The 25,362-nt window shown below is 43.7% G+C and overlaps 1 protein-coding gene across 1 annotated transcript; it reads left to right on the top strand.

Moving 5' to 3' along the window:
• Positions 1-519: 519 nt before the first annotated feature.
• qrfprb (pyroglutamylated RFamide peptide receptor b) lies at positions 520-24,894 on the top strand (the record flags this gene model as incomplete). The annotated part of the gene is made up of 6 exons (XM_084323002.1): positions 520-883; positions 3,067-3,225; positions 13,871-13,932; positions 15,950-16,185; positions 16,929-17,026; positions 24,518-24,894. The coding sequence occupies 6 exons, from the start codon at positions 520-522 to the stop codon at positions 24,892-24,894; spliced, it is 1,296 nt and encodes a 431-aa protein (XP_084179128.1).
• Between the last annotated feature and the right edge of the window lie 468 nt (positions 24,895-25,362).

The following is a 25,362-nucleotide window of genomic DNA, read 5'->3' as shown; positions in this document are numbered from 1 at the left end:
AATAACGTGGTGCTAAACAGTTTATTTTTTTTAAACGTTACAATACTACCGGTATGTGTACTATGTACTTTAGAGGTTGTATAATAAGTCTGTATGCCATTGACCAAGTGTTTCTGATTCAGATTTTCAGTTGTGCAATGTCTAAATGGGTAAAAAAAAAAAAAAAAAACATGCAAATTGCAATAAAGATATATATATATAGAAACAGAATACAACATAGAAAATATACACAAATAAAATATGTAATACAGATAGGCCTCTACAAATAAAAGGTAAATCGACCATTTCCCAGGTAAATTTGCACAAATCTATGTCATTATGGAAAATGATTGAATGTTTACAGTTATTTGTATAAGGTAATAGGGTGAGAGTATAGCCTGCCCCTAATTTATGACTGTGCAGCCAGACGCCTCCTGGATTCGGTGGAGGAGGTTTCGTCTTCACTCTTATCTTATCATAGCCAACCAGGTTTCTGTCAAGGATTGAGCTATGTTATAGCGGATCAGGTATCTGAACAGAATGGCAGCCTCTACAGAATCGGGACAAGGATCCACCAAAATAACTCCAGAAGTGCTGAAGGAGATGCTTCAGTACTACAACCTAAGTCGCCAGGAGTTCATCGACTCATACAACATCCAGCCGCTCGTCTACATACCCGAGTTGCCGTACAGCGCGAAGACCACGTTCGTCTTTATGTACGCGATTATCTTCGTCTTGGCTCTTGTTGGAAATAGTTTGGTGGTTTACATAGTGGTAAAGAAACGAACCAATCAGACGGCTACAAATGTTTTTATATGTTCTTTAGCGGTGAGTGACCTGCTTATCACTTTCTTCTGCATACCGTTCACCTTGCTCCAAAACATCTCATCGGAGTGGCTGGGAGGTGAGTTCTAATAATAACAAGACCTCGTGTCTAAAAGTGCGTCTAAGGGCGCCTCATCATCCGATCTGACGTTATGATAAAAACAAGTTGCACATTGTACAGTCTATAGTTTGTGTTTGTATGGACCCTTGTATTATGGACTACTAAGTCTACTATGATCCAACCAAAAACAATATATGAATAACGTCTATTTGTAGGCTATTATTTAGCCCTATACACTATTGTGTGTGTGGTGCATATTAATCATATTAATTATTAGTCTAGTGAACAACACAGTTGAATACACACACTTTATCAGTTGATGATTATTTGAAATTAATTATTTATTTGTAACACTATTTGCTTTACATGCAGTTTTCATGTGCGTGCGTCCGTCCATATATATATATGGATCAGATGTATGTTCGTTTGCTTGCATTGCAAACATGCGTTTGGAAATGGGAGGCTAAGCAGTAACGTGCTTCTAATTCAATCTTTAAGGTTGAATTAAATATTGGAGGAAGAAATCGTTTAAATGCTATGTCCGTCTTCAGCTCTAAAAGTCACTGCCCATCTGCTGTGAATGCAGTGGTGGGTCACTAATTAAAATACAATATCATTCTAAACTCGCTGTAAACTCAGAAATCTCCACATTTCCACCTGGAATTACATTCTGAAAGCAGTTCTCTTTAGAAAATACTTGTGCAGCAATTTACAATCCCTGAATGGCAGAGATATTATTACTGTATACTGTAGCTTCTTGTATCAAACTCAGCAGTCAGTGTGTAGTAGCATGCACACCAACACCTGCAGCACACCATTGGTTTATTTTGAGTCCATGTGTTTTGTCTACTGGGTATTGAAATGTGATACTTTTATGGTATTGATGAAATTGCTTCAATACTATGAATATGCTGTGGATAAGAAATGTCATTCGATACCAAATTTCGTATATAGTTAATAATCAGTGTCAGTGAGCCAATAAGCATGTTAATGGGGGCAGCAGTGGCCTAAAGGTTAGGCTTGTGACCTGAAGGGGTTCGATCCCCCGCAGATCGGCTAGAAAAATCTGGGCAGGGAAGTGAATGAATAACTCTCCGTCCTTCGATTACCAACCAGTGACTGGCCCTTGAGCAAGGCACTTAACCCCCGACTGCTCCGATGGAGTTGCTCAGTGGTCAACAGTGTCAGACTGTGGTTGTACTGGGCAGCTCCTATGTGTGAATGGACATGTGAATGTGAAGCAGGGTGTTGCTGAAAAAGAGCATTCATGCTCAGCAAACCTACCCTGAACCTACTGTACCCTGGGGCCTGGGTAAATTAATGAATGAACGTTTATTTTTTACGGTCTTGTTTACAGACAAATCAAACACACCCGTGTGGACTTGCAAAAATATATATAAATATAGAAAATCGCAAATGTACATATTCAAGGCAAGCTCACACTCAAAATCCAAAATCAACGACCGAAAAAAAGGAATAGGCTGAAGCACATGCTTATTTTTGCCTATCCTTTACAAATTCTTAAAAAACTAAATATATTTTAATATAAGAAAGAAAAACTGAAAATATGCTGCAAGATATAATTTTTTTAAAGAAAAAAACAAATGTTTGATGTTTTACTCAAAACTGTACTCCTGAATTATTTTATCCTTTAAGGATTTTTTAAATCTCCCCTGAGACTTAACTTCAACCCGTCACTAAGGCTATTCCATAATTTAACTCCCAAAATTTAAACACATAGCTTTTACATTAGTTCTTACCTTTTTACATGTTTTAAGAATACACAACCCTCTTAAATTATACTTTCCTTCTCTTGGTTGAAAGAGACATTGAATACAAACTGGTAGGCTTTTACTCTTAGCACGAAATGATTTCCAAGGTTTTTATGTACACCACATTTTAATGTGCAGGACTTTATGAATAATGGCTTTGTCGATTCATAAATAAATCTGGAAATAAGGGGGAAATAATTTTTGTTCCAAGATATAAGATTTATTCTGTTCATCCACAATAAAAAATCATTAAAAATGTAACAAAGCCTCACACAGCATACGTGATGAACATAACTCAGCAGTAAGTATGGTATAAAAAAAAAAGTATCGTTTTGGTATCTGTATCAAATCCCAGGTATCGTATCGGCATTGGTATCAGACATTCTCAAATGATACCCAGCCCTAGTTTCGTCCCTGTGCTCTCCATAGGTGTCCTGGTTTGCAAGACGGTTCCATTTGTGCAAACCACAGCCATTGTGACGGGTATCCTGACGATGACCTGTATTGCAGTCGAGAGGTATCAGGGTATCGTTTACCCGCTGAAGATGAGGAGGCAGTACACCTCTAAAAGAGCATACAAAATGCTAGGTAAGCCATGGTACAGTTACAGTATGTTTGCATCAGGGCTCATTGAAATTTGTTTCGATTGGCCATTTCCTTTTACAAAAAGGCAAAAAGTGATGTAGTGTAATAGCTGTTTCACACAGGTAAGTAACGTAAGGTTATGTATATAACCAAGTTCTGTGAGTTATGGTGCGCTCAGCACCAGTTGCACTGTACTTCACTTCGTGCACATGCACTGAATAAAAAATTCCACCATGTACCTTAACATCCCAACATTCGTCTGTGTGAGGATTCGCCTGTTCCCTGGACCTTTATTCCCTGTCTCCTCACCTCACCAGCCCCCACCTTTGGACTTTCCCTGTCTACTCTCCTCAACAGCCCCCACCTTTGCGATGTTTTACTCTCCTCTACTCTTCACCAGCCCCCACCCTTGGACTACCTTTCGCAGCTGTCATAGTTTATGATTAGCGCCCCAGAGGGCTTTAAATACCTGGACCTCCCTCCAGTCCTTGTCGGGTCGTTCTTGTTACTACAATCTACTGCCGCGTCTCCGGCGTGAGACGTCGTGCCACCCCTGTACTTCACCACCTGTCGCCGTTTGCCTGGAGTGGGACGCCGTCTACGCTCTCTAATTCTCTACGGGAGGTTTTCCAGTGTTCCCACTCCAGACGTCAAGCCGGCGCGCATCGCTTCCTAATTCCACGGGAGGATGCGTCTCTTCGCCCCGGTCCCCTGGGACCCCTGTGTTCTGCGCTGCCCGTCTGCAGCATCCGAGGGGGATCTCCGTGCCAGGCCTGGAGTGGTGTTCCCACTCCAGACGTCAAGCCGGCGCGCTCCCACTCCAGAAGTCAAGCCGGCGCGCTCCCACTCCAGACGTCAAGCCGGCGCGCATCGCTTCCTAGTTCCACGGGAGGATGCGTCTCTTCGCCCCGGTCCCCTGGGACCCCGGTGTTCTGCGCTGCCCGTCTGCAGCATCCGAGGAGGATCTCCGTGCCAGGCCTCCGCCGTCGGAACCCTGTCATCCCTGTAAGCAGCTCTGGCCCTTGCCCTGTCCAAGGCCTTAACCCTGTTCTCTGTCCCTGTCTCCAGCCCGCCTCTCCGGGCCTCTGTCCCTGTCCCCCTCTCCAGTGCCCCTGGTCCTGGTCCTTGACATTTTGCCCTGGCCCTGTCCCTTAGCCTTAGTCCCTTAGCCTGTTCGCCTCTTAAAGGCACAGTGCCGCATTTTCCCTATTTTCTTTGACTCCAGTGTTTTTTGTGTTTTCCCTTAAAGGGACTGTGCCGCCTTTTGTTCAATAATAAATATTTTGCCCTGTTTTGGCTTACTCTCATACCTGTCTTGTGTTGTGCGATTGGGGTCGGTTACAAACCATAACAGTACGACCACACCCCCATCCGCTTACCTTCATAAGCAGGTGTGTGGTCACCTACTTGCGTCCTTCCCAAACTTTCACCATAAGGCGAGATCAAGGGCCGCGGCGGCGTTCTGGTGCTGAGCGCACCATAACTCACAGAACTTGGTTATATACATAACATTACGTTCTGTTTCGTTATGGCTTCGCTCAGCACCAGTTGCACAACAGGAGCTGAGCGGGAGCCATAGCCCGACAAATGTACCCCGCTGAGGCCCCCCACAACCATCAGACCGGGGAGGACCGAGCCCCCCGACCCTCCCTAATGGAGGATACCCCCCCTATTGGAGGCTTACGGGAGGGAGACGGATCCGACCGTGCGAAGAGGAACTCAAGCAACTCAACGCACAGGGTGAGCAGACCGTGGCTTGACCCCACGACTACACACACGCACAACCCGCATGCCACCAGGGAACGAACGGAAGGAACAAACCTTGTTACTGCCCCCAAAATCACGGGGTCAAGAGCAAACCCAACCCTGTGGCAAGGCCGTAGCAGCGGAGCGCGAAGGAAGACCCAGACCCACTGAAGGGACTGGATCCCCTGGAAAAAGGGGGCCCGGAGAGGTCAATGACGCCAGGCATCAAGACCCCACCAGGTGGTCACTTAGTGACACCGCCCCCCACATCGCCAGCGTATTCGGATAAGGCCCCTCCAAGAGCGGGCCCTTTCCCCCCAATAGCACACCGCCTGGCACACTGACCCTGCAGAACAGGCAGTCAGCATGGCCGTAAGCACTCAAAAGGTTAACCAACGGAAGCAGGCAGCGCACCGGGGAAACCAGGCAGCAGGCTGTAACCTGAGCCTGGAGCACTGCGGACGAGACAGGCACCAAAGAAGTCAGCTGAAAACAGCCCCCCCGGCGGAAGGGGCGTATGCTGGAGTTGTTGATCACCATGACAAAGCCTCCATTAAAAAAAACCCACCCAGAGGGGTCGAGGCAGAGAAGGCTGACATGATTGGCAGACGTCATGAACGTGCAGGGGCACACTCAACCGGGTAACCCGGGAGTTGACTCTGCTCCAACACACCAGGGAATCAACCACCCTCTTGGTACCATATGCAGTGGTTGTTCCTATAACCCCTCAAGAAAAAAGGGTTATCCCAGGTCTACGGTATCAACGAAACTTTACTTCGGACCGGGCCCGGCGGCTCGGGAAGCACACAGGGTTACCAGAGGAGGTCCAGAAGACCACCCCAACAGCCCTCTCTCCGCCATGCGTGAGAGAGGAGCGAAGAAAAGAGAACCAGCCCCTTATGATAGTGCCAGGTACAAAAGAGTACCCAACAAGGGTCTCCATAACGCCTAACCTTGTGACACCCCGGCCGACCCGGCATTTTTCCCCCAGAAAAAAGCCCAAGTCCCTCAGGGTACCAGGACAAACGGGTTAACTGACCTGGACCAGCGTGACCAGAACCAGTCCCGTGCCATAACCACGCCGACATGCCTACTCCGGGAGAAGGGGCAGATATGCGTGTCGATCAAAAAACATGAAAAGAGGGCGCCACCCAGACGGGCCGGTGTGAACCGTGCTCGGTGGCCCACCCCAAGGGCGTGAGACCCCTCTACCTATGTTCTGATCTGACTTCAAAGACCGATTATACTGGAATGATTTTCTTTTTCCTGACCAATTTCGATCTATAATTAGGTTTTTTATTTTGGTTAAAGGTTCTGTACGTGGTATTTCTTTGTTAGCTATTAAATTATAGCTCTACATTCTGACAATCATCATATACACATACATTTTCTGGTATCCTGTTCCCACCTTATCCAAGCAGGAGAGAGAACTCCACACTGCAAAAATAAGAAATAAAAACTAGCAAATATGTGGTTGAAACAAGTATAATAATCTGCCAGTGCAGTAAGCAAATTTGACTAGGCAAGATTTCTTGAAATAAGTTAATATATATATATATGTAGCAGGGTGGATTATCCCTGCTTTATGGGAGTGGATGTACACTGCCACCTGGTAGTGGGAACGCAGCAGAGCTGGGTCCGACTGAGTCCCTGACTGTAGGCCAGGGCCCTCATTTATCAACAGTTCTTAGAAAGTCTTCTACTTTTGTTCGTAAGCACAGAAATTAGAATGTGTGCACGCACAAAAAAAAATGGATTTATCACACGTGCGTACACAGGTCCTACGCACACCTGTCTTGATAAATATCACTTTGATCCTACGCTGGAGCTCGTGCACAGTTTTTTTTTGATCCACTTTTTCTCCCATTTTCTAGATTTTCTCCCATCCCAATTTCGTATCATCCAATTCAACCCTCCCCTGTCACGGACGCTGTTTCTTGCCTCCCACAAGCCGGCTGCAATGTGGACTAAGTCATACATAGCACAAGTCCCCTCCGGTACTTGAGGTAACAGCAGTCGCATCTTTTCACTTGCGCAGCTCGATCTCTCAGTGGCGAGGAGTAACGCGTGGGAGGCTCACGCTGCCCCCGACACTTCCTGATTCTACTGCGCAGGCGCACCAACCGACCTGTAGGAGTCGCTGTCCACAACGCCCGATCCCCACCCATCAGTTTCCCACCCCCTAATACGGCCAATGTGTATTAGTACGGACGACCAGCTAAACTGAAAGCAAATGTGGAGCGCTGGGCTCGAACTGACGAGCCCAGCGTCTCCAGCATTTCGTGGCGAGCGCCTTGCCCACTACGCCACGTAGCCGCCGAGCTCGTGCACAGTTTTATGCATTTGCATACCAGAACCGCCCCGATTATCCATATATGGTAATGGAACACCCCCATGGGATGTGAAATAATGGACTGACCCGAGCGAACTCTGAGAGATTGTTCACAGAGGCGCTGCCGAACCAAGATATAATATGATGTGTATAATATAATGTGTGTAGAGGCATATGATACAATCTATTTTGTTGTCTGTATTAGGTAGCCTATATGAATTACATATAATAGCAGCCAGCCCATAGCCTACATTATGCAACAGTAACTTGCGCATATATAATAACACACAGCCCTGCGATGCCTGCATACAGTAAACTAACTTGATCATTAATCTAGCTGTTGTATCTTTACGCTTATGAAAACATTAAATAATATGTATAGGCTATAGGCCGTCGCTTTAATAGCCTATATTCTCAAATTGCATTTAATGGCTATCCGACTCGAGTCCTCGCTATCCTCGCGGACGGTATACCTTTATATCATATCATATTCATATTCATATCATAGTTTACTCTATCAGCCTACCAGCATGTAATACGTTCTTTGTTAGAACTCAACTCGTTATTATTTTGCGCATAGATTGCAGAAATACGGGAACGTTTTGATTTAGGCTTTGACATTGTAAAACTAAATAAGTGAAATTCTGTAAGCAGAATACAAGTCATGATATCACCCACACGATATATGCTCTGTATCCAGAGCATGTATGCTTTTCATTCATTTAAGACACATTTATTGCAAGGGTTTTGTAATACACATACACTCAACAAATAACCTCTGTTCTCGTTGCAATGCATTTTTTATTCTTTCTTATACAGTAGGAAGGGGGAAGAACACTATATCGTGGGTGTTCATATGACTTGTATTCTGCTTACAGCTTCGGGGTTCCACTTATTAAATATAATCAAAACGTTTTTGTGCAGGGGGGGTACTCTCGCAATTTTGAAGTCTTTGGGTACGTGTCCCTGTTTTATGGAGAGGTTTATTATGCGTGTGATGACTGGGGCGATGGCGGCTGCTGAGTCTCTGAGCAATTTGGAGGGAATATTGTTATGGCCAGTGGCCTTGTTAGGTTGGAGGGCGCTCAGTTTTTTTAGTACCTCAGCTGTTGTTACCATTTCTAGTTTGAAGTTGTCTTTGCGGACCCCTAGGTTATTGTAGTAGGCTATGATGTGTTCTACCCCAAAATGCCCTGAGTGGGAGGGTAGTTTATTTACCAGTGTTGTGGCTATGTTTGTGAAGAAAATGTTTAAGTAATTGGCCACATCCAGCTTGTCTGTGATGAGCGTGTTATCTGTATTTATGTTTATGTTTGAAAATCTGGTTTTAAGCTTTTTACTGCAGCCTAGTTGATTATTGAGTCATTTCCAAAGTTCACAGGTTTATTTTTGTTTTCCTCAGTTTTGTCATTGATGAAATTCTTTTTTGCAGTTTTGATCATGGAGTTAACATCATTTCTTAGTCTGTTTCTTTGCAGTTTGAGTTCGGTCACGTGGACTTGGAGTTCACTTGCCATGCTTTTGGTAAGCTTTGATTGACTCTTACGAAACTCGGAGCATTTTTTGTCTCTGGTTTTCATAGTGGTCAATATTTCGGAGTGCATCCACGGCTCAGCACGATTTTTTACCCTGGTGGTTCTTAGGGGGGCCATGTCGTTTAGTATTGTTGAGAATTTGGTTTTGAAACCAAGCCATGTTTCTTCAAACAGTGTACCACTGAGTTCTTATGACCAGTCCAGGCTCTCCAGTTCTAGGCTAAAGGCCTCGCTAGAGTAGGTTTTGAGGTCTCTAGATGTGACTGTTTTGTCTTAGCTTTTTGCGGGTACAGAATATCATATAATGATCGCTTAACCCGCATGCTATAACCCCTTTATTGGAGATCCTGGACTTGTCAGAATGAGGTCAATGGTAGTCTGTGTTGATTCACATGTATGTGTGGGTTGGGTGATTAGCTGGCTGAAGCCATGCAGAACGCAAAACCTACTGAAAGACTTGAAGACGGGTGCATCTTTTCGTTGCATATCCGTGTTCCAGTCTTCAATAAGTATTTTCTCTACATCCTCAACTCCAGCTAAACACCCGTCAAGTGTATCATAAAAGCCACTATGATCTGGTGGTCTGTAGATTGAGCCAACTAGTACGGATTTCGCCCTTTCGAACAGGATTTCAACCCATACAGTTTAAATTGATTCATGATTCAGGTCAGCTCTGTTAATGAATTTGGTATCTTTATGTATATACATGCAGACAGCACTTCCATGCTTGTTCCTATCATTCCTGATTATTGAGTAGTTTTCTAATTCAATCTCTGGGTCATTCACAGAATTATCAAGCTTCGTTTCTGAGAAGCACAGTATGTTTGCCTTACCATTAATGAATAAATGTCTGATTTCATCCAATTTGTGTCTTAAGCTGTTTATGTTGAGGTGGAAAATGTTTAGACCATTTGCGTTGCTTATTTCGTTGATGTTGTCCGGTTCGAAGTATTGATCATTTGTGTTATGTTCGTCGGGGGCTTTGTTGTCGTGTTGTCGTCAAATTCTACTTAAGTAAAAGTGGAGAATAATGTACTTAATGTATCTAAAGTAAAAGTATGCATTATACATGCAGTTTGTGTATTCCAGTGCTTGGGAGCATTACATTCTCGATCCATTGACCTCTATAGGTTATGTTAACTCGCCACGCTGTTTTCCCATCTTTACTCAATGGCGCCAGCGTTATTGACCATTTTCAAGCCTAATGGAGGTGGGGATGCTGTTCCACAGTTCAGGGGCTGCGACAGCAAAGGCACGTCCCCCCCTGAGCATAAGGTTAGACCTCCGGACTGTCAGGAGCCTCTGATCGGCTGACCTGAGGGACCTGGTGTTGGAATAGGGGGATAGGAGGTCTGAGATGTAGGAGGGGGGCTGACCATTAAGGGCTTTAAAAACTAATAGGAGAACCTTAAAATCTATCCTGTAGCGTACTGACAGGCACTGTTTATAGTTCAACATTGACAAACCAGTTTGTTTCTACATACTTCAATTTGTACACTATTCCACGCTAATTCGTCATTGCAATTATAACGTAGGCAGCGGGGCCAGGGAGACACAGGCAGGTCTGTGCAAGTGTTTAGAACGGGAAAATCAAACAAAAAAGGATCTAAACCCGAGAAATCTCTGGGTTGCCGCTCAATGGTTGGATTTGAAACCCGAGAAACCTTGGGTATGGCATAGGCGGCGGGTGAGATTAAGAATTGGGTAGGCAATATCGCGTGGAGCGCGCAAAATCTTTCCTTTTTTGTCAATACACACACCCACTAGGCTATGCAAGGCGAGCCCCACTCAGTTAATATATAGTGCAAATTAAGTGTTCAAATGAAGGCATCCAATAATAGATTAACCATTGTCTTACCTTAACGCAGCAAAATTTGATGAACTCTGACTCTCATCATGTCCTCTTACACTTAGAGCAAGCCCTTGTATGCCAAGATAAAGCAACATATAGCCTCCGGTGATCCGTAGTTATGCCCAGGGGCAGCCCGGTGCAGCTTCTAAATTACTTTGTTTATATGCCTTGGAAAAATACCGTATATCCATTTTGCTTTTTGAAATTTGACTCAAAATAGCGCGCTGGTCTTCGCTACAAAGGATCGGCGGGCGGAGATTCGAAACGCAGATGTTTGCTTTACTCGGCCTGCGGGATCAGGATGATCATGTGAATTATGTGATTGGCTACATTATTTAACCTAAGCCTATGCGTGATTGGTTACTGCCTGTACCTGGAATGTTAAACACCGCCACCTAGCCGATTGACACCTTCGTCGTTGACACATTGGCCAGCGGGCTGCAGCACAAGACACACACAATAGCCAGCAGCCTGCGCACATATATATACATTTCAAGATTCCCAACATAACGATTTGGGTAGGCCTAGCCCTGGCCTTATATACCCCGCCGCCTATGGGCATGGCGCAGAAAGAGTTAAAGTGGTATGTGGTACAATTATGCTGCTCTGATTACATCTTCTTGAAGTTGACAGGCTTCAAATATGAAAGTATATAATCTTCATACATTCTTGCCATGTTTTCTATGCAAAATCCTTTTCTTCAAAGTAACTGGTAACTGATGGGTTCAGATAAATGCAGTGGAGTAAAGTGGTATCTACTTCTTTTCGTTGTACTGTACAACTGTACTAAGTGCTGTTTAATGACAATACACTTGAATCCAATCTAATCTAATCTGTTCTAATGGAGCAAGTGGCAGCAAAACCCCTGAAGAGAGAGACATAGAAAGAGACATGAGAGAGAGACAGAGAGAGAGACAGAAAGAGAGAGGGATGGCAGTCTGCCAGCGAGGTGACTTCTGACATGAGAGAGAGTGGAGAGAGAGAGAGATTTATGTTTGTCACCCCTTTGTTTCATCCAATCCAGTTACTCCTTTATGTTTTAATAAACATCTTTGGACAAATGTGTCCCTAAACCTTTTTTATTTTTATTTTTATTATTATCTTTTTCCCCCTTCTTTTTCCGTTTTTCTCCCATCCCAATGTTAGTCGTTATGCCAATTCCCAATCCCCTTCCTGGTCGTTGCGCACTCTACCCCCTACCGTCAGTCCGGGAGGGCGGAGACTATCACATGTTTCCTCCGACACATGTGTACCAAGCCCACCGCTTCTTTTCACCTGGCAGCGCGGACTCTCACTGGGAGAGTGTAACGTGTGGAAGGTCACACTACCTCTCCTAGATCCTTCCCTTGCTGTGCAGGCGCCCCGACCGAACTGTAGGAGTCGCTGTTTACAACGACCAGGACCCACCCTCGCCGGGTTTCCCACTCGCTAACACTGCCAATTGTGTTAGTATGGACGGTCGGCCAACCCGGAAGCACCACAGCTGGATTCGATCCCACTGTCTCTGTGGTGGTAGACAGACGCTTAGTCCGCTGCGCTACCCGGCCGCCTTGTGTCCCTTTTTTTGGTGTCGTTGCGTGATTTTTGCCATTTTGTTATTGTGAAATTGGTATTAAATTTCATTCTGAGTGGCATTAAAAAAGTATTAAAAAGCCTTAAATCTGGGCTAAACCTGCAGATACCCTGATACACAGTCCTCATATCCCTCCTAGTTACACATACACACAGTCCTCATATCCCTCCTAGTTACACATACACACAGTCCTCATATCCCTCCTAGTTACACATACAGTCCTCATATCCCTCCTAGTTACACATACACAGTCCTCATATCCCTCCTAGTTACACATACAGTCCTCATATCCCTCCTAGTTACACATACACACAGTCCTCATATCCCTCCTAGTTACACATACACAGTCCTCATATCCCTCCTAGTTACACATACAGTCCTCATATCCCTCCTAGTTACACATACACAGTCCTCATATCCCTCCTAGTTACACATACAGTCCTCATATCCCTCCTAGTTACACATACACACAGTCCTCATATCCCTCCTAGTTACACATACACAGTCCTCATATCCCTCCTAGTTACACATACAGTCCTCATATCCCTCCTAGTTACACATACACAGTCCTCATATCCCTCCTAGTTACACATACACACAGTCCTCATATCCCTCCTAGTTACACATATACACAGTCCTCATATCCCTCCTAGTTACACATACACAGTCCTCATATCCCTGCTAGTTACACATACACACAGTCCTCATATCCCTCCTAGTTACACATACACACAGTCCTCATATCCCTCCTTACACAAACACAGTCCTCATATCCCTCCTAGTTACTCATACAAGTAAAAATAACTGAAATTTTTTTAAAGCATGTATTGCTTTTTGTATAAAGTTGATCAATTGCATGTCTTTTTAAGAATATCAGTGAATTCCACGACCACAACACCAGAGGGAGTTCCACAAATCATGTTCAACCCAGATTCGGCTCAAACAAGGAACTAAACACGTTTTGCAATTATGCCACAACAATGTGGAACGCCCTACCCACAGCTGTAAAATAATGTGAATCCCTACCCACCTTCAAAAACGCCCTCAAACAGCACCTACGGGAGGCTGCAATTCGAAACTGGCCCCCGTAAATGTCCAAACTCACCAACCCAACCCCCTCCTAATGTACAGTTTCACTGGTATTCTTACTGCAAAACATCTCTTCAGTGTTTGTGAAGATTAACAAGTTGAAAATTAAATGGAACACTGATGTAATGATTGTTTGTTTTTACTGTTTATTACTTCTATATTTCTATATGTATATTCTTCTGATTACCAGTAGCAGCTAATCAAAATATATAATTTACTACTTTTTACAATGGGAGACAATGAATATTGAGCAGAATTAAGTTCAAGTTATCATTGGTTCGGCCCTCCAACACAGTTCAGGTTTCTCATGTGGCCCCTTGTAAAAATGTATTGCTCACCCCTGTTCTTGACTCTCTCTGGAGAAGACTGTAAGCTAATTTCCCCAAATGTTGGCATGTTCTTTTAAGTACAGTACTTGAGTAAACATACTTAGTTACTTTCCACCACTGGAGTTGAAGATAAGCGGGTTGCTGTGTGATGATGTCCGCACGTTGCACAGTGAACATCTCTCTGTTGTGTAGGGCTCATATGGATCGCATCGGTGATGGTGGGCTCTCCAATGCTCTTTGTGCAGCAGCTGGAGGTAAGTGGTTCCCTGCATTGCAATCATCCAGCATGCTGTCGTAGCATATGGTGTGTCTTTGCAGCTTTGACTCAGCTTTGACTTTGAAGTTATTTTCAGCAGGAGTAAAATGCATGTATATAGCCGGCAAGCGCCACACTCAACTGAGTCAGAACACAATGGCATCAAGCTCATGAAACAATTAAGTGTAAAGACATGATTGAGGCTTCTGGGGCCAACGCAGTTAAGGTTGAAATGGTGAACTACCATTTCACATTATGAATTTAGTGCAACAAACGTTTTCTTATCTGATTGATTGATTGATTGATTGAAAAGTTTATTAACAGATTGCAGAATGGGTACAGTACAGTACAGCTCAATACATACAATTGTTAAGGGGATGCAGACCAGAGAAAGACTTTCGTCTTGTTTACATCAGGGTCCCCCATTTTCAATTCATCATAACATATATGACATACATGACATACAGATAGACATCTGCTACATCTATACATTTATGACATCAGATTTGCAAATACAGTACTGTTTGTGATACAAAAGTGTCCAGAAAAAGAGTGTATATACATTTGACGTAGAAACTACATTGTAGGAGGTTGGGTGGGTGGGGTGGGGTTGGGTGGGTGGGTAAGGGCTGTACATTGGAGGTGGGGGGGGGGGGGGGGGGGGGTTGGGTAGGGGACACACACATTTTACACTGTACATTGGAATACTGACAAAGCCTTACTTGGTAATTTACTGTACAACTAGGTTAGGACATTTGTAGGGGCCAGTTTCGAATTGCAGTCTCACGTAGGTGTTTTTTGAGAGTGTTTTTGAAAGTGGGTAGTGATTCACATTCCTTTACAGCTTTAGGTAGGGCGTTCCACATTGATGTGGCATAATTGCGAAACGTGTTTAGTCCCTTGTTTGAGCCGAATCTGGGTTTTACATGATTTGTGGAGCTCCCTCTGGTGTTGTGATCGTGGTATTCACTGACCTTTGGGAAGTATTTTGACATGTACATGGGTACCTTGGTCGCGTAGTGTATCTTGTAGACCAGGCCCATTGCAAGTTGCTGTACTCTGTCGTCTACTCTAAGCCATCCTAGGTTGTCAAAGTGGGCAGGGGTGAGGTGGGTTCTAGGAGTCAGGTCACGCAGTAGTCTGACTAGCTTGTTTTGAGATGTTTGTAATTTGTTTTTTAGTGCCTTTGAGGTGCTTTGGTACCATGAGGTGCAAGCATAGTCGTAGTACCCTTGAATGAGTGCTCCTGCTAGAGTCTTCAGGGTATTCTTGTTTACCAGAGAGGAGATCCGGTACAAGAATCGCGTTTGTTGGTTGACTTTTTTTATTACATTGGATGCCATTTTGTCACAGGAAAGATTAGCCTCTAGGATGGAACCCAGGTAGGTAATTTCATCTTTCCTTGTGACAATATTGTCACCCACTGTAACCGAGAAGCCGTCGGTCTTGCTGAGTTTGTTATTTGAACCGAAGAGAATGGACTCTGTTTTGCCCATGTGTAATGATAGTTTGTTGTCGGCGAGCCATATGCAGATTTTGCCTAGTTCCGAGCTGAGGGCTTTTTCAACCTGTAACTTGTTCTTGTCAGAGACCAGCAGGGCTGAGTCGTCCGCAAACAGGAACAAGTTGCAGTCACAAGCTGACGACATGTCATTTGCATAAATTAGGAATAGTAGCGGTCCTAGTATGCTTCCTTGTGGAACACCACAGCTCACTGTGAGGGGGGGGGATAGGGTACCGTTTACCTCCACCATCTGTTCCCTCCCCTCCAGGTAGGATTGTATCCAGCTCACTGATAAACTATCAAAACCAATTGCTTTTAGCTTGTCAATCAGAATGGTGCTTACATGCCTATTAGTAAAGAACACAACGTATTAAATGTACAAATCAGGCCATCTAGCCTCCAGACATATACTGGCAAAGTGCACCCTGTCAATTTGAGCTCCTGCACTCAAAGAGTTGCCTCCAGACATATATATATATATAATAGCTCTTTCTAAATGCCCCTTGTTCAGGTGAAGTACGACTTCTTGTATGACCATTACCACGTCTGCTGTCAGGAGAGTTGGCGCTCGCGGACCCACAGGCAGGTGTACGCCACCTTCATCATGGTGGTGCTCTTCCTGCTTCCCCTGGCTGCCATGCTCTTCCTCTACACACGGATCGGTATCGAGCTGTGGATTCGCAAGAGAGTGGGCGATTCCTCTGTCCTGAATACCATGAACCACAGGGAGATCAATAAGATCTCAAGGTATACTATATATAAAAAATATATATTTTTTTTACATTCTTCCTAAATGATAAATGGCGCATTTATATACAGTAACAGCTTTGCTAATAAACAAATATACAGTAACAGCTTTTATCCAAAGCGCTTTACAATTTTGTTCCTCAAATTCACCCATTCACTCACACATTCACACACCGATGGCGGAGGCAACCATGCACGGTGCCAACCTGCTTATCGGGAGCAATTAGGGGTTAAGTGTCTTCAACACGCTGCCCGGGAGGAGGGGGAATCGAACCAATTATTTGTACAGCTTTGATTGTGAAATTAATTAAAATAATTATGAATTTGCAAGCTAATCATACATATTGTGTTTTCAGAATTCATAATCAAGAGCGATTATAGCAGTTCTAGCCTAGGTTAAACTGGTCCTGGACTTGGAGAACTAAGTGGAACACACATTCACACGCACGCACGCAGCACACAAAACCTCTCACTTCGACATCACTTTCTATCGCAGCTTTCAAAACCAATTATTTCCACTTAAAATTGGATGCAACTGAATAATACCGGCCAGAGTCGAGTGAGAACAGACAGCTGATCTTTTTCTCATAGGTAAAAACATAGATCTAATTTAATTGCATGGTGCAAACCTGTTCATCAGGAGCAGTCAAGGGGGTTAAGTATGTAGGGCTTCTATGGACTGTCAGTAATGAAAGGTCCAATTATGTTGAAGTAAAAGTGCATTCATTATATCTTTTGATCAGGAAGAAGAAAAGAGCTGTCAAAATGATGATCACCATTGTGCTGCTGTTCACCGTCTGCTGGGCTCCATTCCATACGGTCCACATGCTCTTTGAGTACAGTAAGTAGGCTATTACCTGCAGTGGTGAACATTTTTTACAATGAGTACAATTTCGAGCTACTTCACTTCAGTATTTTTATTTTAGAGAACTTTGTGCTTTTACACTCCACTACATTTAAAAAGGAAATATTGGTCCTCATTCTCGAAAATGTACCTTTGTAAATATCTTGGTAAAAAGTTTGTACGGTACTAACGCACGTACAAAAATCCTCCTCCGGATTCCTGAACGCGTGAAACAGTCTCCGTAAACAGCCAAAATCTTTGCAGCTGGGTTCCCATGAATGAAAAACGCCACTCATTCTTAAACTGGAAGTGTGTTCTCATACACCTGAATTTGCATACAGAAACGCCCTGCCAGCTCCTTATAAGGAGAGGCTATCCATTGCGTTTACTCCATGCTGACCCTTATGGGGGAAATATTCAACAGGTAGTGTGAAAAGCTATTTGCGACTAATCGAAGTTAGATTAGATTAGATTAAAATGTATTGTCATTATACAGCACAAGTACAGTACACCATCCAACCAGAGTGCAAATGTAACAGTAAAGTGCAATAGTAACAAACAATGCACAGGTGATGAAACTGGTAAAAGGCTTCATTTAATGGGATAAATAGTTTGCGTTCACGTCGATTCTACAGACATCCTCGGAATTAAATAATTATAATAAAGATAAATATGACAATATTTGTATCATTAACAATTATGTTTTACATTTATAGTCATGACTCAACGAACCATGTCCGAGAAACGGCTTGTGTGTGCGCTGAGCGCATCTGCCTTATGCATCATCACCAAGCCGTTTCTCGGACATGGTTCGTTGAGTCATGACTATAAACGTAAAACATAATTGTTAATGATACAAATATTGTAGTATTTATCATCATTATAATTATTTAATTCCGTGGATGTCTGTAGGATCGAAGTGATGGCAATCCCCAAGGACTTCTCCCAAAGACGGCTGTTATAAACTCGGGTGCACGACAATACATCAAGAAATAGTCGTATTTATTAACTTTATTATGATTTAATTCCGTGGATGTCTGTAGGATCGAAGTGATGGCAACCCCCAAGGATTTCTCACAAAGAAAGCCATTAAAAACACAGGCGCACACCGGTCTGTCTGACTTACGTCCGACTTACGACTGCCTTTTCGAGTTCGTAAATCCTACAACGAATTTACAATACGAAGCCATTCGAGAATGCTGAATAAATGAGTCAATCGAGTTACGAAGGAATTCCAAGGTAACTTTCACGTATGTCTGTTAGAGTATGAGGACCATTGTTACTTTTTACTCCACTACATTTATCTGAACCTACCAGTTACTAGTTACTTTGAAGAAAAATATTTTGCATAGAAAACATGGCAACAATTGATGAAGATTATGTACAATCAGGAGGATTTATACTTTTACTAGAGTACTAGTAAAGGAACTGTGTACTTCTTCCACCACCGATTACCTGATAATGGACCCTTTCAAAGACGTAAAAAACAGCTACACCCAATAACATTAAAGGAAAAATCCACCCTAAAACAAAATTCACATTGGGCTATTCCAATTATCTTGGACAGTTAAGTCAATATCAATGAATAGATATAAATGTATCGCTAGATATGAGCTAACACTATTGGTAATCCAGCTTCCTGCACACCAGTCTACCTACCATATCCAATGAGTGGTGCAGAAATGTTTATATAATTCCACACCTTCAAGGGTATATTTGCCACATATCACCATCATTGGTTCACTTTGCTCAGCAAACACAGATAGGAAGGTTTTGGGGGCTTCACCTTTGAAGATACTCTATGCTCTAACTCATAACTAGAGATACATATCGCTACACAGTATATCGTTAGTGATCCACTTAACTCTTTCAATGCCATGCCTGGTTTTCCGTTTTACCGCTTGAATGCCACCATCGGCGCCAATGTTAACGTTAATATCGCCTAATCTATGTTTTAAATTATGTGTCTAATCTGCCCATCGCATTATCAAATACTATTTTCCAGTCAGTGCTGTGAAGGCAGATTCTTTTTTTATCGCGTCGTTTCCGTTTCAGAGCAGTTAGAAAAGCCCCCGTTTTGATATAAAAAAACAGCTCATTCTGGAGCATTCTATGAAAATCGTCTTTTAGTGGAATATTCCACAACGTTGATATTCGTCTGCCTTTTTATGAATCGTTTTCAAATAAACGCTAGATGATCAATATTATACGTGCACGCACGCACATTACGGCCGCGCACTGATAATCGCCCCGTTGATTTCCTCTCGGACTTTTACAATGAAACCGAAAGAAGACATTTCACAAAACAGCTTATAACTTCATCAAACTTACTCCGATTATCCTACCACTGATAACACAGAGTCCTTACCTGACATCAGATGGTATCCAACTGGTATATTCCAATTCCTGATCACCATTCGAAAAAATCGATAAGTGTATGGATCCAACGCGACACAGTAGATCTCTATGATCCGCGGGGATCTGAGGCTCCAGAATGAACTGTGGTAACCCCGGCTGGATCAGTGAACTGGAAAATGTGGAGTACCGGATTTTTTTCCCCATTCATTTTCATTGAGTCCATTCCAAAATCACTTATGTCATCTGGGAGACGACAGGGGGCGCTTTTTTCCACAGTGATCGTCGGCGCCCCTCGGCTATACTCGGGTAGGCTCGGGTGATGCAATAATTTTTCAGATCGCAAAAAAAAAAAAAAAAAAAAAAATCCGAGAAATCTCGTGAGTGGCTAGCAACCACCTATAAAAAAACACGAGAAATCTCGTGAGTGGCACTGAAAGAATTAAAATGTAGCTACATTGTATTAGCTTGGCCATTAGCTGGAGGAGATGTGGTGTCAACCGTTTCCTATCTCCCATAGTGCTTGCTGACAGCCCAATCTGTGTCACGAGGCTAAACATCTTGTTGGTAAACTCAGCTGACACCTTGCCAGCTGGAACGTTAGGAAAATATTTTGCCGCTGCAAAGGAGAGGGAGTGAGGGGCCAACACCAGAACCTACTCTTCTTCTACGCGAGGAAGAACATGGCATACTTTGTCCAGGAAGCCTTCAACCCAGGAGACATCCATGCTGAAGATGACTGAAGCTGAAGCCCTGGATCTTGGTAGACGCAGCATATTTTCATTGTTTGTCTATTCCACTGTGGTGACTCATTTATCACTCACAATGGTATAGACATTCACCAGTCTTTAGGAGTGGAGTGAGGGCTCCTTTAAGTCTCTGGGTTCAGAGGGTATAAGGGGTGCATTCTGGGAAACAGGGGGTGTTGTTATTATTTACATATGTCAGCTGTCAGCTGTCACTTTTACGTTGATCGTCTCTGCACTCTATGTATGTAAATTCATGTTGGGAAGTAAAGGGAAGAACTCGACCACAGTCTACTGTCTCATCCTTCCTGCACTCCCACACCACGATGTACGGGAACGCCAGAGCGTTCTGGAGGGGCAGTCGCTTGCTTGTGGTCCAGTTGGTTGCACAACGAAGATCCCTGTTTACAAGACAGAAAGTTGTGTTGTGTGAACAGCACAGCACTCTTTTTTTTAAATATATTTTTTAGGGCATTTCTGCTTATTTTTTTTTTATTATGGACAGGACAGTCAGAGAGGGGAAAGTGGGTGAAGAGATGGGGGGGGGGACATGCAACACATGTCCTGGGCCGGATTCGAACCTGGGACGTTGCGATCACACAGTATGCGCGATCACGCAGTATGCGTCTTAACGTGGTGTGCCACCGGGGCGCCCCAACAGCACAGCACTCTGATGATTTTTAAAGCTGTGTAGTGTGTCGGCGGCATTAGTTCACCCAGCACTCAGTCCGTTCACCAAATGTTGGTCCTGCTGCTCATCTGGCAGGGTGTCAGTGTCAGAGGATGAAAAACTCATTGTTCCCTTCATCTGACGAATCTTGCTTTTGGAGCAGAAGTCGGCTGAGGAAGCTCAACCTTTTGCCACGGAAGAAGCACAGGAATCCTCATCGGCAAAAACAAGTGTAGCGCAGCAGGATGTTGTAGCAGATGTCTCCCAGCTTGGCACAGTCTGCACGTTGGGATCTTAAGCAATGAAGGCATGTGTGGTCCAGACAGAGACAGACATGCAGTGGTGGTCGGATCCTGAATGCTGTCCTGGCATCTGGAGCTGGCGTGCATGTCCACTCGTCGTCGACATCGTTCAGTTCGCTGAACATAGAAAGAATGAAGATGGTGGGTGATATGTGGCAATACCCTTGAGGGTGTGGAATTATGAACATTTCTGCACCATACATTATACAGTATGGTTGGCTGACTGGTAGGTTGACTGGTGTTCAGGAGCCATGGCTCTTCGTGGGACCCCATAGTACCCATAGTGCTAGCTTTGAAGCACTAATGATATATCTTAGATAGATAACTGTCACCCTAAACTGGAAATCACAGCATCAAGCCTTGAATTTGAGTTGGTCCATCCACAATGAATTAGTGGATGACTTTTGGGGCCAATATAAATATTAGTTTGAGCATTACATCCAAATGAGTTTTATTTAAATGTAGATTGTATTTAAATGTCTGAATCAGAAAATGTACCCATATCCCAGTAAAAATCACTATGGGTACCGTCATGTTGTCCTCTGAGTTGTTCCAGTACCCGCCATCTATGCAGCAGCTCCAGAATTTGATGACATGGTCACTAGAGTCTCTAGTGCTTCAGCTTAACTCTTTGACTGCCACGCTGTTTTTCCATCTTTACTCCCTGGAGACAGCTTTTTTGACCATTTTCACGATGTTTGCAGACTCATCGTATATTATAGCTATGGAGACAATAGTATGGCTCATTTGACAGGCACTATTTATACTCCAACAGGGAAAAAAACGTTTATTTCTAGTTTGTGCGCTATCCCATGCTAAAAATGTTCCAGAGAGAGAGAGAGAGAGAGAGAGAGAGAGAGAGAGAGAGAGAGAGAGAGAGAGAGAGAGAGAGAGAGATAGAGAGATAGATAGATAGATAGATAGATAGATAGATAGATAGATAGATAGATAGATAGATAGATAGATAGATAGATGGATAGATGGATAGATGGATAGATGGATAGATAGATAGATGGATAGATAGATAGATAACTTTATTGCCATTTCAACACATGGTTGATTGGGATTTGTCTTGGTGCCAAAACAAGATACATATGTCAGCTGTCACTTTTACGTTGATCGTCTCTGCACTTTATGTATGTAAATTCATGTTGGGAAGTAAAGGGAAGAACTCGACCACCGTCTACTGTCTCATCCTTCCTGCACTCCCACACCACGATGTACGGGAACCTACAGTAAAAAAAAACATACAATATAAAAACACACAAGAATACATGCAATGCAATCCCCACAATAGAAGTATTACACAAACAATAAAAAAAATGCTACAGTACCTAAAATAGCTCAGTGTTCCAGTTTAAAGTGCATATTGCCTTAAAGGAAAACTCCAACATTTTGGGAAATTAGCTTATTTGCCATCTACCCTGGAGTTAGACAAGAAGATACATACCATTTTCTTCTCTGTGCATGCAGTAGGAGTAGGAAGACGTTGGGAACTAGGCTAATGGAGGAACCTACTTCCAGTGACTGACGCTAAGCTAGGCTAATGGTGCACGTCTTACGACAGAGTACAGCAACTTGCAATGGGCCTGGTCTACAAGATACACTATACGACTAAGGTACCCATGTACATGTCAAAATACTTCCCAAAGGTCAGTGAATACCACAACCACTACACCAGAGGAAGCTCAACAAATCATGTTAAACCCAGATTCGGCTCAAACAAGGGACTAAACACATTTCGCAATTATGCCACATCAATGTGGAACGCCCTACCCAAAGCTGTAAAGGAATGTGAATCACTACCCACTTTCAAAACCGCTCTTAAAGAGCACCTACGGGAGGCTGCAATTCGAAACTGGCCACCGTAAATGCCCAAATCCCCCACCACCTCCTAATAGACAGTCTCCTCCCCACCGCATGTATACTGACGCTAAGCTAGGCTAACGGTGCACGTCTTCCTACTCCTACTGCATGCACAGAGAAGAAAAAAGGTATGCATCTTCTTGTCTAACTCCAGGGTAGATGGCAAATAAGCTAATTTGTTGGAGTTTTCCTTTAAAGTGCCTGTCGGCTGGTGCTAGCCCTTATGGTACAAAGTGGCTGTGCATTAGGACTTGAGTTCAGGTGACGGATAACTTCGGGATATGTACTGTTTTTAAAATGAGATGTCCTACACCTGAGACTTTGGAGTCTTCTATCAGAGGGAAGGGGGTTAAAAAGGTGGTAAGCAGGGTGAGAGGGGTCACCGATCACCTTCTCCCCTTTCCGCTTGATTTGTGTGGCATATATGGAGGCCACAGAAGGGAGATCACAGCCGATGATTTTTGACGCTGTGCGTACAGTTCTTTCTAGCTGTCCCCTATCATGGGCGGTGGAGTTTCCGTACCACACCGTCATTGAGAAGGTAAGGACACTCTCCACAGTGGCTCTGTAGAAGCTGAGCCGCTCCCTGGATATGACGTGTGTTGTGCAGCATGCACATTTTCGTGCGGGTTGCTCGCCTGAAACCTATATTATTTCTAGGTCAAAGGTAAACACAACCATATATAGAATGTTTATATTCACAAAGCCACCAAGGGGGGGGGGGGTCGTTTTCCGACGCTGGGATTATTACAAAGGCATGTTTTATGATGGGGTTCGGTAAAATAGATGTTACCTTTGTCAACAGGTCCACCAAAACCCTGTCTACTCTTGTTCCAAGTGTCTTGGGTTAGAACAGGATCAATAAATATAACGTTAGTTGGCCCGTTAGCAGCGCCAGGGTAACGTTACATCCAAACAGCCTGTTTGAAAATACTAGAATCCAACATACCGGTAGTCTGGTGAAAACGCACCTTATCATCCATAAGTGTGATCGTTTTGTCCTCTTCATAATAATTTCCAATAGTTTGCAGTCGCCATTGCCGCTAAAGTTTTCAAGCCTCTGGAGTGCTCTCCTGGCGCAGACTATACCATGGAGCGTTGAACAGAATACATTACCTCCTCGGCCGGTTTGACTATAGTATTTTTATGATTTACCAGAAGTTCTGAGTTCAATGTAGTCTGGTGAAAACGAGAACTCTCGTTTTTGGCGTTCAATGAGTTAAGGAGAGACTTGTCCATATTCACAAATCAAAACTAAGCTGAACAGTATTGTAGAAATAACATGTGAATTCTATTTTAGGGTGAATTTTCTGCTTGATTTAGGTCTGCCACTGAGCGGGCATACACAATACTCAATAAATGCTGGCTGACTGGCACACCTACATGAAGCGGACACATAGCAAAAACAAGAACCTGTGTTTACCCTTCTATGACAAAAGGGTCCATTGGGAAATTGATTGTGTCTATCATAGCATGCTGTCGTGTGTGAAATCACACTCTATCCCATCGTTTTGAAAATTATGCTCCTTTCTCTGTATATGTCACACAGATGACCTGGAGAAGAAATACGACGATGTCACCGTCAACATGATCATCGCCGTCGTTCAGGCCATCGGCTTCTTCAACAGCTTCAACAACCCCATAGTGTACGCATTCATGAACGAGAACTTCAAGAAGAGCTGCGTGTCCACCCTCTCACGTTGCATCAGAAAACCTGACCAACAACCCAATGCTGTGCAGGCGCCCAATCTGTGTGTGCAGTTCATCAAACCCCTGAACCGGGAAGCCTTCCTGGGGCCCAGTGACAACAGTTTCAAACATCACACCGCACAGAAAGCCCCCACAGATTCCTCAACTGGAGAAACCTCAGATAAGATCTCCACCATCCAGTCAGAGGTCCCAGGGAGTAGTTGTTCTACGAAATGACAATATAGTTCAGTCGCTTTGACCGCTGTTACCACCTTAATGTTGTGGAATCGCTGACGTGAGACATCGCAGCTGGACATAGCTGATCTAGATGCTCTCAAGTGTGGTTTCAAATCTGTGCAAGAGTCATGGCTCAATGTCTCGAAAATCTAAACGGTGAGTATGTCTACTCTATGACAGAAGAAGCAAACCTTTTACCTGGGTCAGAATGGAATGGAACCAAGGTCTGGACATTGATGACGTTTCCTTGACAACAATGCAGAAATTCATTGACCACTGGGACCAGTTTTTTTTTTTTTTTTTTTTTTTTAAGTATTATATTTATTTTTGGGCTTTCTGTATTTTTTCACCCATCCCAATTTAGTCGTTATGCCAATTCCCTTCCTGGTCGTTGCGCGCATTGCCCCACTGACGGCCTGGGGAGGGTGTAGAACTACCACATGCCTCCTCTGATACATGTGGAGTCGC

Source organism: Notolepis coatsorum, assembly GCF_963971535.1.
Source record: "Notolepis coatsorum genome assembly, chromosome: 10".
NCBI lineage: Eukaryota > Metazoa > Chordata > Actinopteri > Aulopiformes > Paralepididae > Notolepis > Notolepis coatsorum.
This window is presented reverse-complemented; position numbering and strand designations above follow the sequence as displayed.